The sequence below is a fragment of the Polypterus senegalus genome, chromosome 15, assembly GCF_016835505.1.
Source record: "Polypterus senegalus isolate Bchr_013 chromosome 15, ASM1683550v1, whole genome shotgun sequence".
NCBI lineage: Eukaryota > Metazoa > Chordata > Cladistia > Polypteriformes > Polypteridae > Polypterus > Polypterus senegalus.
The window spans coordinates 125,348,723-125,362,441 of NC_053168.1; the positions used below are offsets into that span (position 1 = coordinate 125,348,723).

Sequence of the window (13,719 nt, forward strand, 5' to 3'; positions counted from 1 at the left end):
AAGTGTGTCGGCCTTTATGGTTCACCCTGAACCTGCCGAGTGTGGTGCTTGTGTTTGTTTTGTGTGCGGTCTGAAGGCGAGGAAAGCGGAGACACGTCACCTAACGACACTTGACATATAACAACCCAGTTAACGATGCCCAGTAGTTTTATTCCATAAATAAATGATAATATACCTTAACTCGAGAGTTGTGTCAGAACTCTTTACTATGGGTTATGCACTGATAATGTGAGAAATGTCCATCTACGCAGTGTCTGGCCTGCTTATGTTGGTCAGGGTCACGAGGTGCCGCTCACGCTGATGCTGTCCCCTTTCATATTTTAGTGTCACAATCATGGCATGCATTCATTTGCCACATCAGCCCCTTGTTAAGTGAAGCTTTGTCTAGAATTTTTAAAAGGCAGGTCATCCAGGGTCTTAATGGGTAGCATTATTTGGGGCACCAGAGCAAACGTGAAAGAATAGCCAAATCAACACATTGACTAGGAGTGCTAGTCTAATGCCAGGCTACTGTCTAATGTATTCGTAACGTTAATATGACCGTTGTTAGACGATGGTCGATGTCATTCACTTCTAATGGGAGTCTTCATAATGTTTGGGCTAATCGATAAGAAGTAAGAAATAATAAAAAGAACGGACCTGGGCAACTCGTATATGATGATGACAAAGGTGCCCGGCTGTTTAGGCTTTCCTGGTGGCCATTGTTTCAGCCCAGGACGGTTAGAGAAAGTAAAGATGTGTCTGAAGCAAACGAGAGTTCATACTCACCTGCTGTGTATGCACAGGAACTCAGCCAGTAACGTTTCTATTTTCTCACACTTAACCTTTGAAAAATGAAACGCTTGCCAGATGAGATCAAAAACCGGGCATTGCGTCTGTGCCAGGATGTACTGTGTGTGCTGCGCAGTTAACTCGATGATCGCAGAGCATTTCTAGCGTAGAACGGTGACAGCCGTGATGTGATGGCTAACATTATCTGCTACTTCTGGAGCAGCACTGAGTCTCCCAGCTTTTGTTCTTCAGGTCTTCAAGTGGACAGGGGACAACATGTTTTTCATTAAAGGGGATATGGACTCCTTGGCCTTTGGCGGTGGCAGGTGAGTAGTGTACAGTATTTGCACTAAAAGAGTGTACTTGTTCTGGCTTTGTAATGTTGTTATGGCAGCCAATCCGATTCTTTTTTAATGCTCTAGTGCAGGTAGGACGCTCCTCTGCCACTTCAAAAGTAAAGGAATACTCCATCCAAAGTGATATTTTGATGGTGCCTACCCTCCTCATCCTCAGCTCAAGTTCTACAGCTCGTCAGTTCTAGAGCTCAGTCCTGTGAATGCGTTTCCGGTTTATTCATCACTCTGCTTTTCTGAAAGTTTTAATTTACCAACATTTTATCAAAGGCTGCCACCGCATGACTTGACGTGAAGGTTATGGGAGTGCCGTGAGATTTTTTTCATGGACATGTTTGATATTTGATGTTGTCCAGCATTCCTCTCCATAGGTGCCCATTCTAGCAGAAATGTTGTGATCTCATGAAAACATGAAATGAAAAACTTTTCTCAGCCTTAACTACAAACCCCTTGGCACAAGTAACATAAAAACTGTCATGTTTTGGGTGGAGTATCCCTTTAGCTCATTTGAACCTGATCTATTTAGTTACGTAATGAATGAAAGTGCAGTCAGTGAACGGCGAAGGTGCCAAATTAAACAAAGGGAACTTCAGTAAACAGTTATTGAACATTTATAAAAATGTACCCTGCCGACAGTTTAATGGGCTCGTTTCACCAAAGCCTTGGCCCACATTTCAAAACTCCGTGTCCAGACTGGGATGTAAAGCCTTGAGAAGTGACCCTTAAAGTGCCAGCAGTCTGAGGGACAGGGCCCTGACACTGCAGTGGCTTTGATGAAGAGGATGATAAGTTTAGTGGGGGAAACGATTTTAATGATTTACAGAAAAGACAACTTGAGGACTTTGCAGGTTTAACAAATTGCAGCAATGTTTAAGGAGACGCATACAAATAAATGATTGGCGTGGACATATTGTGACAAAGCTTGTAAAGGTATTGAGATTGATGTGGCAGTTCTTCACTGAGTATTTAAGAGAGGCCTGCGAAGAAAGAGTTTGTTCTTTTTAATTGGCCAAACTAAGATGGCCTCTGCTTTTTTTTTTATCCTCCCTTTGACGGTGCATTCTTTGAAATGAAGAAGTGACGCTTTAAGATATGTAAATGAGCTCCATTAGCACGTACGTTGTAGATATAAATCTTACACAGCCAGTCGTTTTTAATTTACTCTTTTTTTTGTTTGTAATCTCTTTTCAGCGGAGAATTTGGCCTGTGGCTGGATGGAGATCTTTACCATGGGAGAAGCCATTCATGTAAAACCTTTGCCAATCACACACTTTCTAAGAAAGAAGATTTCTTTGTTCAGGATATTGAAATCTGGTCTTTTGAGTGAAGTGCATTTTTAGAGTTAAAAAACATGACCTTTAAATTAAAGCAAGCGTCGCCAGTCCCAAATCTGAATATGCATTCATCAGTTTTAAATAAGGGTTCATTTAAAGTATAACCTACCGCTTGTTATCTTTGAAAGGCCATTTCGCACAGAAGTGTACCGCAGATAATTCTTTTTTCCGACTCCATGGTATAGTTGTGGTACTTTTGGAGCTATTCATAGATTATATCAAATGAAAGTTGACAATTCCTTGTTTATTCCTCAGCTTGCGTACGCATAATTATTAAATTGAGAATAACAGACATTTTCATGCTTCCGGAGCAGGTTTGGTACCAGCAGATAAGAGTCCCGGATTATTAAAATGAACTTTGTGAATCATGCATCTTAATGGGAAACGCACCCAGCCTAGAAGGTAGCAGGATGGAAATCTGCCGTTAATCTGTTCTATGACAACTAGTTCCTGACGTAGGGCTCCGTGTGGATTTTAAGCAAGAATGCACTCCCTTAATTAACAGGAACCGGCGTGTTGCATACGCTCATTGGAACTCCAGTGTACATGGCCAGCTCGAAATCGTCATCATCGTCGTATCACGTTAAGGACTTCCACCTTAGACACACGAGCCCAAGTTCCTTCAGCGTCCCTGCTGGGTACCCGCCCTCGAGTTGTGTATTATAGTCCTCCTGCCATTCAGTGTTGTAGCACACCATCTGCAAGCACATAGCTAGTGTTGGATTTGCCCTCCTTGTGGTTTTACTGTACGTCAAGTGGGTGTGTGTGTGAGTTGAGCTAGCAGCAGCCCTCCAAAGAGTCGTGTACACTGTACAGTACGTGGACAGTCCTGTGTTACAGTAGATGTGTGGCATACGCAAATTACTGTCGTGACCTCCGAGAAGCAGCAGGTCGATCTAGATAGACAGCGGGCGTCTGTGCGGGCACACAACTGCCAAGGGGACGGACGGACGGACGGACGGACGGACGGACAAACTACTATATAGTGCTGTTAAGTGTGACAGTGACCTTTTGTGCTGATATTTCAGCTTTTACAGATATATAATGTATATTACCCTGTACATTAATGTTCAAATATTAGGTTTATTCCTATATAAATATATATATATAAATATATATAAATTGTGGATTGATGGGTTGCTTATAGCACTTTATTCTAGATATTTTACAAATGAAGACCAGGTATGTAGACCTCAATTAGAAGTAGATGTACAGTACTATTTTTTTTATTTTTATTAATTTTCTCTTTTTTTGGCTTTGTTTAGTTTAATAAAGATGTTATTTGTCTTGGGAAAGTTTGCTGCTGGAAATTTAAAAAAGGACAAAATATAACGTTCTGTATTTAAAAACATATTTATGGTGAATGTTGACAATTCCACAGGGCATTTTGTTCCCAACGTGTTTTACCAACAGTTCTGTAATTATGTTCGAAACGGATGATGGATTTGCAAATTGTAAATAAAATGAAAGCAGCTCTTTCTCTGTCCGCGGCCTCTCAGGCTTTTATTGTCCACTTTGAGCCGCCGTCGTCTTACTGGAACACGTTTGAGGAAGGGACAAGCGTAATCCTGAGATATCATCGGTATAAACCGTCTGGCCGTTTTACTGGCGCTCTCTGCGTTTGGTTTATTTACTTTCTAAGAACTGTGAACGGCGTGTTCTCCTTCAGGGGTCTTGCTTGTTGTGCTTTGATTTTTCTTTGTGTTCATTTACTGTACGCTGCCCTTCTTTGGGGATGGCATGGCAGCAGTGAAGGAGACCAGGGCTCACATCCTGTGTCCAGCCTTTGTGGACCCCACGGTCCAAAGACATGCAGTTTAGGTAGTGTGTGTGTGTGTGTGTGTGTGTGTGTGTGCTCCCTGTGCTCGCTCGGACAGGCTTCAGCTGCTCAGGATAAAAGCGGGTATAGAAATCAGATGGGTGTTGTGGGCACAATCAGTGGCGTGGTGAGCTCGAGGCTATTCATGTAACATTCGTGGTGCTCCTCTCGCCTGCAGCTTTAAGAAGGTGTAAAGGAAACACACCTGGCTTACTGCGAGCCATCTGCTCCTGCTGTAGGAACGAGCCAATCAAGAAGCTCCGATATTAGAGTGAGCGAGCGAGCGTGTGACTCGACAGCAGTCAGGTGCGAGTGCGTGCCTGGCAGACACCAGCTCCTGAGAGCACAGAATAAGATCCACCATACCCTACAGCCTAATAGCGCTAAGTGGCATACAAGTTAACCGCATGTGGGCAGAAACAATAAAACAACTAAACAAACACAAAGTGACAAAGGCAGGAGGTGACTTGAGGCTTTCTAAGAAATTGACAGAATACCTGCGCCCTTCTGCTGCTTTTATTTGAAAATGTGTTTGTGTGGCCAGGCCGTGGAGGAACGGCCACCATGCGGGTGTAGTGCATCACAGCCGAAGCCACAAAGCGTTTTCTGTGCTGATGACGATGAGCCGGATTGGTGAATTCCTGATGCCACCTCAGTGCATCCGAGCCAATGTTGATGACCTTGCGTGGTATGAATGGGCAGCATGTCTAATGATGATATTATAATGCGGTGCCTTCCCATTCCGCAAAAGTTGGCTCTTCCATGAATTAGCGATGTTTTCATTCATCAAAGAAGAGAACATCACAGGTGTTGGTCACTTGGGTTATGTGAAAAGGTGAAAGACGAGATGAGAACTCTGAATGTTGTCACCGATCCTCTCCTCGCTTGTGTGTACCCAAGGCATTGAAATTAGTGGACTGAGCAGTGGCATCATCTCACTCATCTTCACTTTTGAGCCAGGCCTCGGGTGTTTTACATTGGCTGTGGTCTTTGGCATCTGTGGCTATTTAGACACGAACGATGACAGGCCAAGTAAAGAACGTTATTTCAAATCCAAACAGAATTAGCTGGGCGGTAAGTATGGCGAGGAATGCGGCGTACGTGTTTCACGTTGGTGACAGCAAATCGGAGACGCCCCGTCAGAAATGTCTTCAGTGAAAAAGCGTCAGACTAAAAGAGTGATTATGACGTCATCGTCTCTGCCCTGCCACAACATTTCCCCCTCAAAGTGCAGTTTGCCGTGTTTCCTGGCGCGCATTAAGATGCCGACGACCTTATCTGAAATTCTCACGTATCTGTCGAAAAGCTGCGCGAACGTGACTCTGGTCTTTCCGTCGGGGTCCGGGTCCACCAGGGTCCTGATGATGAAGCACATGTCGCTGATCTCGCGGTGGATGTGAGCCTCGGCCCTCCTGGCCCGCTCTGCCGTTTTCGAGCCTTCCTTCGGCCTGCCGTAGCCCTCGTCACCTTTACGCAGGCGGGTGGCCATCGACATTTCGTAGTCGAATTCCTCGCTGAAGGGGTTCAGTTTCTGAGTCACCACGTGCTCCTCGGCCCAGTTTTGCCACTTGCTTTTCAGGTTGGTCACTGGGCTGTATTTCTTGGTAACGAGGCTGATCTTCTTGGCTTCCTCCACATCCCGGTTGACCCTGCAGACATTAAAAGGAGGGGCTTATGTTACTCAAGTGAGCGAGCGGAGCGGACCCCCAACGGCCAAGTCTTACACGTCTTAGGGGTGGCGGTGGTTTCATTTCCTGCAGGATTTGGATTTTGCACATGGTGTTGGGGGGTCTCGGAGATTGAATTTCTTGTATTTTTTTCATGTCTGGTCAATTGTGCCACAAAAATGATGCCGGATGTGAGGGGAGTCCAGGGTGGTCTGTTCAGTGCTCTGACCCCAAGCATCAGGGCCTTGAGTGAATGAGCAGAAACATCTCCACCCTCGTAACCTTAGGAATACGAACTGGGAGCAGACTGGGCGAGCTGACTGGGGCCTGACCTGCTGCAGCTTACTGCGTGGACGTGCACCTCGTCACGGGCGGGTAGGCGGGCGCGTGCCAGTACAGCTACATATCGTCCATCTATATAGTGCCTCCTTTAAAAAGGTTACATATTATAAATGTGTTGTTTGTCAAGACCCCAAAGTGGAGGCTTGGTGAATGCCGCTTGGTGCAGGTGGTAAAACACCAGGAGTGCTGCTGTGTGTTATATTGTGCCTCTCATGTAAACGGGGTCTTTAATTCCTCTGTGCTTATCACAGCGACATGACGGGCTATCAGGCGAGGAGGAAAGTCCCTGGGCTCTGCACATGTGGCTGGCACTGCGCCTATGATGCCCACGTCCATTATGAATGCACCATCCCATGGCCTCCCTCCTCAGTTTCCACGGGCTGCGCAGAAATTGAGAAGTGCATTTTGTAAAAATAAATAGTGACGGGTGACCGTCACTGCCGCTTATCCTAGAAGAATCAAAGTAGCCCATTTCAACAGAATGGGTCCTCTGGGGTCTGAGAGGTTTCGTGGGCCATAGACAGACAGACAGACGTGGCGCTGACAGCTGCTTGGCCTTTACCCCCCCAGCCCCTCTGCTCCAATTTAAGAGCGACTTTCTGGACACGATTATGAGCTGCAGGCAGAGGAGGAGGAGGAGGATCATCCGTAAAATGTGACCTTCCTGACACTCCTGGCTGTCCTCACCGCATTCCTGAGGCCTTCGGGTGTGACGTCCCTTTACTGAAGCCTCTCTTGTGACATTTGTGACATTATAGCTCCTTTCATTGTTTTGTTTTCATCCACGTAACTACAACACAAGTCATCAAGTGACCACCCCGTCCTGCCAGAGGGGCCTACGCACTCGGGAATCTGCTGGCCATGTGGTTCAGTAAAGGACAGTGAGGAGATGAGGAGGACACGTCAAGCATGGAAGAGAAGGCGAAGAGGACGGGCGTGTCTGTCTGTCTGTGTCTGTCCATGTGTGTCTCTGTCTGTCTGTCTGTCTGTCTGTGTGTGTCCATGTGTCTGTCTGTCTGTCTGTCTGTCTGTCTGTGCGTGTGTGTGTGTCTGTCTGTGTGTCTCTCTCTGTGCGCTGCGGTCCTTTTCAAATCTGCAAAGAGCACCCCCTACCGGCCTGAGCTCCCTCTTCTCACTCATAGCTGCCCACCTTCTAACTTTCCTTTGGAGTGGCGGTCAGGGTCCGGTCACCGGGGGGGGGGACAGAAGGACTACCGGCAAGTGACCGGCAGACCAACCAAATGGCACCAAACAGGTGTGACAGCAGAGAGTTTGGATGGCAACTTAACGTGGAAATGATGAATATGATAAGAAAGGTAGGAACCCTGACGTCACAACTGTCTTAGTGTCTTTCACAGCCTGCGATGTGACAAGGACAATACTAAAGCTCTATATGGTGCCTTCTCACAAGGTCACTGAGGGTGAGTAAGCGAGCCCACCTCATATAGCGCCTTTCACAGTCTCCTCTCTTACAAGAGCCGTGCTGATCCACTCTAAACACTTGGCTCCGGTCAGCCACTCCCTTATATAGTGCCATTCTAAGGTATGTGCCCACCTGCCTGGTGACTTACGGCCCTCAACAGTTCCAGACCGCTGTACACAGAAGAGCAGCATATGGAGCTGGGCACTCCTGCCCCGATGGTGCCCACATACCCACCCCTGTGCGGTGCCTTTTCTGGACTCGCCGGACCACCGCGCGCTCCATCCCCTTTGTTTCCTTACGTCTGTTCTCCTCTCCTTGCCTTCCTGAGGAAGACGTTTTGATACCCGATGCCTTTCATGCTGTCGGCCACCTTTCACCAAACCCCCTCGCCTGATCACAGTGCCAGCCCTTCGATTATCTTTTGAGACTTGGACTGTGCTGCGCAGTCAGAGGTGGGCAGAACAGGCGTCCCCCTATACCAGCATTTGGACCATTCAGAAAAAGATGCCAGCAGGCCCGCACAGAGAGGGCACAGCAGAACCCAGAGGTTGCCCGACAGACCAACATTCTATTCAACTTCAGACTTGGAGAGTAAGACCAATCAAATGCCTGAGGGTCCTGGGGGACCTGCAGGCTCGGGTGAAGTCTTGGGCTGGGCACCACATGGATGCCAGTTGAATGGCCAGCTGTGTCATGGCGCACTGCACGTGTTCCGGTTCTCCTGCAGAAAGGCGCTATATAAGATAACATGTGCCTTTGTCAGTCAGAGGCTACTTACGCCACCGCCGACGGGCGTTTAATTCTGGGACATGGCGCCTCCTCCTCCACCTGCTGCTGCTCCTGCTTCTCTTCCTTTTCCGGTCCTTGCTGGTTCTTCTCGTCACCTTCCAGAAAGCCGCTGTCCTCCGTGTCCACGCTGCTGCTCCTGGTGCCCCCCGAGTGGCCAGCGGTCAGCTGGTTCTCCTTCTCCATCTCCTTCCATCCCTGGGTCAGCTGGCTCACCAGGTTGGTGCACTTCCTCCTCCGGGTGGGCGTCGTGTTCCCGAGCGGCGAGGGCCGAGGGTCGCTTTGGTCCTCCTCATATTTCTTTGTCAGCAGCTGGATGTCCCTGCCTTTGTCCTGCACCCGACTCGTCACACTTTTCGTCACCTGCCCGCTCCTGATCCTCGACTCGCTGGGCTCGCCAGCCTGTGCTGTGTCGGTGTGCCTGCCTGCCCAGCTCCTTCTGCCCGTGCCACCACTCCCCTCCTGCTCGGTGGAACACGGGGACCACCCTGAGGGCTCGCTGTCCCGCTTCTTCTCGTTCTCGGCCACCCAGCACTGCCAGCTCTTGGCCAGGCTGCACACCATGCTGGAGGGCCGCACTCTGCTGGCCACCTTCTTCTGCTGGCCGCTCCGTCCTCTCTCCATCATCGGGCCGTGTTTACTTCGGCGTCCACGTGTACTCTGGACCCCCTGCGCTGGCCGTCGACTTTTAAATAGGACAGTGGAAACTATGCGAGGCATCCCTGCGAGGCATCCCTGCCATTTGATCCCTGCCACAGATGGCAGCCTTAAAAAAATCCCGGGATCACCTTTCAGGAGTGGACGACCCTCTGCGCTGAGAGCGGGAGGACAAGCGAGGGACTTCTCCTGCCACCTGTGGGCACTTCATCTACTGCATCCTGCAATGAGTGGGCACAAGGACGTCCAGAAGGGACCCCAGACCCGAGTGACAGAGGAACCCAGTGAGTCCCGTGGCACGGCCTGGTGGGCTCCACTTTGGTTATCAAGCACGTAAGACGGAGTCCACAAGACCACAGGGAGAGCATGCCAACCCTCCAGAATAGCGGCAGGACCCACACAAATGGAGCCACACGTGAACAGGGCTGGCACGCTGGGCACAACCCGAGTTCTCCCTTTGGCTGGCTCAGCAGGCTGAGATGGTCACTCTCCAGCATGTTTGTACCAGGGTGGTCATCATGAATGGAGCATGGTGGCACACTGCTTGGCACTTCTGCCTTTTGGGTCTCCTTGAAGAGTAGGTGGCTGTTATGGGGTCACCTTGGGCACTGAGCAGTTCAACGGTGTGGATGGGTTCAGATATGCGTCCACTAGGGGGCACTTCAGACCCGTGAGGACTGTGTGGGTGGGCCGTGTGCCAGTCTGCAGGTCCAGGTGAGAAGCTACCCGTTGCTTGCTGACTAAACATCTCGCACTCTGCTTGTCCACGTAGGACCCTTGTCACCTCTGTGACCTGTGACAAGTTCATGAGAGGCCCGGCTGCACCTTAAATATTAAGAAACCCAGAGCGGGTCCACCTTGCCGAAGCCCCAGAGGGCCCTCGAAGCCTGTTATATAGCGCCTTTCATTTCTGGGTGACACATGGTGCCAGAGCAGGTGACGTTTAGAAATGCAGTGAACTCCCTATCTGTCCTGTGTCATATAGCGCCTTTCATGTGGCCACTCTGCAGTGAGCAGACAGACAGACAGACATGTGGCTCTCAGTTACTCGTGACAGTAACACTTTCACTGGGCTCTGGCGCTGTGACACTGAGGACCCCATAAATCATTTGACCTGTTAGTTGTGACTTTTCCCATTACGGTTCCCCCATATAGTGCCTTGTGCTCTTTCTTGGCTGTGCAGTGATTGTGTGTGGGTCCTCGATAATGTCCCCACACTTGGCTTGACTGGCATGTCTCCAAGTGTGCCCTTCACTGGGCTGGCCTTCCTGCCAGGGTGGGTTTGTGCTTCTCTTTGACCGGCAGGCAGTGCTTGCTCTCCATTGGCCTCGAGGAGTCACCCTGTGAAGATTTGCCAAGGTGGCATTACAATGTTGCTGACGTGCACAATCGGACAAAATGTTTTCTTAAATGTAATAAACTTCCATAATTAACAGAGGGCCGCCGCTTTGCGTTTTCACCTCTCTGTTTTTTAGAAGAATGTTTGCTCCACCGTCCCAAGAGAGCCTAACTACGGACCCTTCTGTCACCGTCTTGTTGTCGCTTTAGGTAAGTCACGTGCTCGGAAGGTGGCACGCAGCTGACCGTCGTTACTCAGTGACAAGAGGCTGGCGCGCACTGAGCATGCGTAGTGGGGCTCGACTAATAATAGGCCTCGTAAATCAGGAGAGAGAGACGGAGAGCGAGCGAGCGAGTGAGCGCGCACGCGCCAAAGAAGGAGACGTCAGAAAAGCAGCGGGGCGGGGCCTCACGTCAGCGCGCGTCAGAAGGACTGAATGATCTGAGACTGCGCTGAGCGACCGAACCGAACAGCGACTGCGGCGCTCGGTCCATCGAGGACCACGCGGTGTTCTAACGAAACATCCTTCCCACCGTACAAGTGACCAGGACACCATCGGGCGCCGAGGACTGCGACTCCTGAGCAAAACGTCAAAACGCCCGAAAAGAAATGAAACGTAAAATAAAAAATATAAAAATACTCCCTCGAAAAGAAACGTCCTGGTCAGCATCTGCCTGGTGGGATCTGAGGGGCAGCAGAGCGGAGGGCGGGGGGATTGGCTTCTCCTTTTATCATCACTGCTCAAAGTTTTTAAATCTGATCATTTATAGCGCCTTTCATAGCAGATGATTCCGTACCGGCGATTATGAGTGGCACGTGAAAAGAAGAAAATCATCGACGACGGTAAAAGGCCGCGAGAACAGAGCGAAAAATGTGAAATGGAGAGCCAGGGGCCGAGTTAGCGCACGTCGGCTTTTGGGTCACACTTTGCATTATTTAGTCAGAAATAAAAAGTACAAATAAAAATCTACCGGCCCGTGTATCTAACTAGCTAGCTATTTTATAGTGCCTTTCACTTCTGTGTATCACTTATTAGACGGTGCCTTTCCACTCTCTTTTTTGATATTTGTCTGTCTACATCTGTTCTATGGCGCCTTTCCTTTCTAGCCACGTAGTAATGTTTCTCGTCTACATTCAATGTACGTCTGTCTGCCATATCTATTATATGATACCTTTTTATATCTAATAATCTCATTTATGTGGTGTATTCACCATCTTTCTCCCTTCCATATTTAGTTCCTTACCTGTTATATAGCGCCTTTCAGATCTGCTTATGTAGCTGTGTCCTCACCTCTGCCAACTTCACATTTATTTATGCATAGGTTTACACTTCATATTGTGCCTTTTCTTGTATCTGTCACTTTGTGTATCCATCTGTCATCTCTTATATGTATATAGTGCCTTTCAGGTCACAGGTCACTTCACATCTATCACGTGTTTCTATTTATTCTTCTTCTTATTATTATGTCGCTATCACATGGCGCCTTTCTATTTTTTTGATGTCTTCCTTGAGCAGCACAGATCCTGAGTCTTTTGTCTGATTTGCCCTTCTGTAGTTTCTCTCTCAATTTCCATGTTGTTTATAGCGCCTTGCCTTGCCCGTCTTGCCCGCCTCTTATTTTTTTTTCTCATTCTTTTCCTGGTCGCCTGCTCACTTTGTTCTCTACTGCCCTCTGGTGTCCACTCGGTCTCCTTTTGTTCTTGGTGGTCCTCTGGCTTGCCTGTCTGGACGGCCTGCATGTTTGACTGGCCCTCGTTTATTTATTTATTTGTTGTGTATTTTTTTTTTTTTTTTGAGGGTCTTTTATTTTCATTTGTTTTCTTTTTTAGTTCCTTTTGTTTCTACAGCAGCTCTTCATTTTATAACTCATTCTCTTTTTGTTGCCCGAGTCCGAGGCGCCACATTTGTTCTTGTGAACCTGCACAGTCTGATTGTGTGAGTCTGAAGGCCGACACTTCAGATGCCTCGATGGAGTCGAAAGTCCACAAATGGACCTCCCGAAGTGGCAGCGCTGACTCAGGGTGGGCTTCTCATGTGGTTAGCGGCTCAGCCGGTGGAGAGAAGAGGCCAGGAAGGTCAAGAGGGTTCTATGGCGCCCCCTGTGGGTGGAACGTCTCGCCTGCTATGCTGTGTCCCCCCTCTGGAGAACCAAGAGCAGCCAGGCTGACAGAAGTGTCACCAGGTCTGGAGGACCCCGGCTGATACCCGAAATGAGAACACAGTCGGACACTCGGCTGGCACACAATGTTAGGGCTGTGTGGTATGGGGTGGCGTGGTGGTCCACAGGACTTGATGCAGTGTTGGACTGTCCAGATGGCTTGTTGGGCACTTGAGAAGTGCGGACCCCAGGAAGAGGACAGCAGGCCTCTTGGAGTGTTTGCTGTCCCTCCCACCTTCATTCTTTATTCTTGTGTGTAGTGCCAGTGGGCAGCACTCATGGAGCAAAGCATACTTGGGAATAATGACACATGGGTGATGTGGTGATTTGGGGACTGTGATGTGCCAACTGTGAGAAGAAGAATCCCAGCAAACAGCATTTATATGAAGTCCACGGGGCACCATAGCAGTGAGGATGGGACCCTCGGAATGAGCCCACCGGACAAGATGGCCTCCTTTGTCAGGTCTGAAGTTCAGTCACACCGACTCCGCAAACGGAACGTCGTCACACGTGAAGACGAAGTCACTTAAGAGAGCGGACATCGGGACACAGCGATAGGAAAGGCGCCTTATAACAGAGGTCAAAAGGTCAAGAAATGCTGACCCCTCAAGCGGACACCTAAGACTTGGCCGGTCAGGCGCTATAAAGGCCCCCCGTGGTTGTCCTTCACACACTTCTGCTGTTGCCCATAATGGCTGTCAGCATGCACTTCATTCTTATTACGTCCGGGGGGTCCGGGGGGACGTCCCATAACTGAGCCTGCCATCTTAGTCAGCTTGTTGATTCGGTGGGCCTCTCTTCATGTCATGTGACCCGCCCAGGAGAATTCCAAGGAATCAGGAGTCTGCCGTGCGCTTCCCTCTGTGGACCCCCAAGTGTCAATCACCAGTTCCTTGGGTTTTAGGAGGCTCTTGGGGTGGAAGGCAAAGACTCCAGCGCGCTCTCTCTCTATAGTTCTGGGGTCACCAGAAGCCCCTTAGTTAGATGCTATTGAGCGATCTCTTATATAGCGCCTGTCACAGCCAAGAGCCAGTCTGCTTGTGGTGCCCTTCCTTCCTAGCTCTTGTAT

The 13,719-nt window shown here is 49.1% G+C and overlaps 2 protein-coding genes across 6 annotated transcripts in view; one reads left to right on the forward strand and one right to left on the reverse strand.

Annotated features, from left to right (window-relative positions):
* The window catches only part of LOC120515722 (oxidation resistance protein 1-like), a 148,576-nt gene extending 144,632 nt beyond the window's left edge, over nt 1-3,944 (forward strand). For all 5 annotated transcript variants that reach the window (XM_039736972.1, XM_039736973.1, XM_039736974.1 and 2 more), the window contains 2 exons: nt 1,024-1,097; nt 2,316-3,944. In XM_039736972.1, coding sequence (XP_039592906.1) covers nt 1,024-1,097; nt 2,316-2,451 — 210 coding nt within the window. In that variant the 3' untranslated portion in view covers nt 2,452-3,944. The remainder of the gene's footprint in view (nt 1-1,023; nt 1,098-2,315) is intronic.
* Nucleotides 3,945-4,773: 829 nt separating this feature from the next.
* On the reverse strand, nt 4,774-9,162 carry abrab (actin binding Rho activating protein b). The gene is made up of 2 exons (XM_039736977.1): nt 8,488-9,162; nt 4,774-5,926 (listed from the first exon to the last, which is right to left on the reverse strand). Exons 1-2 carry the CDS (start codon nt 9,120-9,122, stop codon nt 5,443-5,445), a joined length of 1,119 nt encoding a protein of 372 aa, XP_039592911.1. The 5' UTR covers nt 9,123-9,162; the 3' UTR covers nt 4,774-5,442.
* Nucleotides 9,163-13,719: the final 4,557 nt, after the last annotated feature.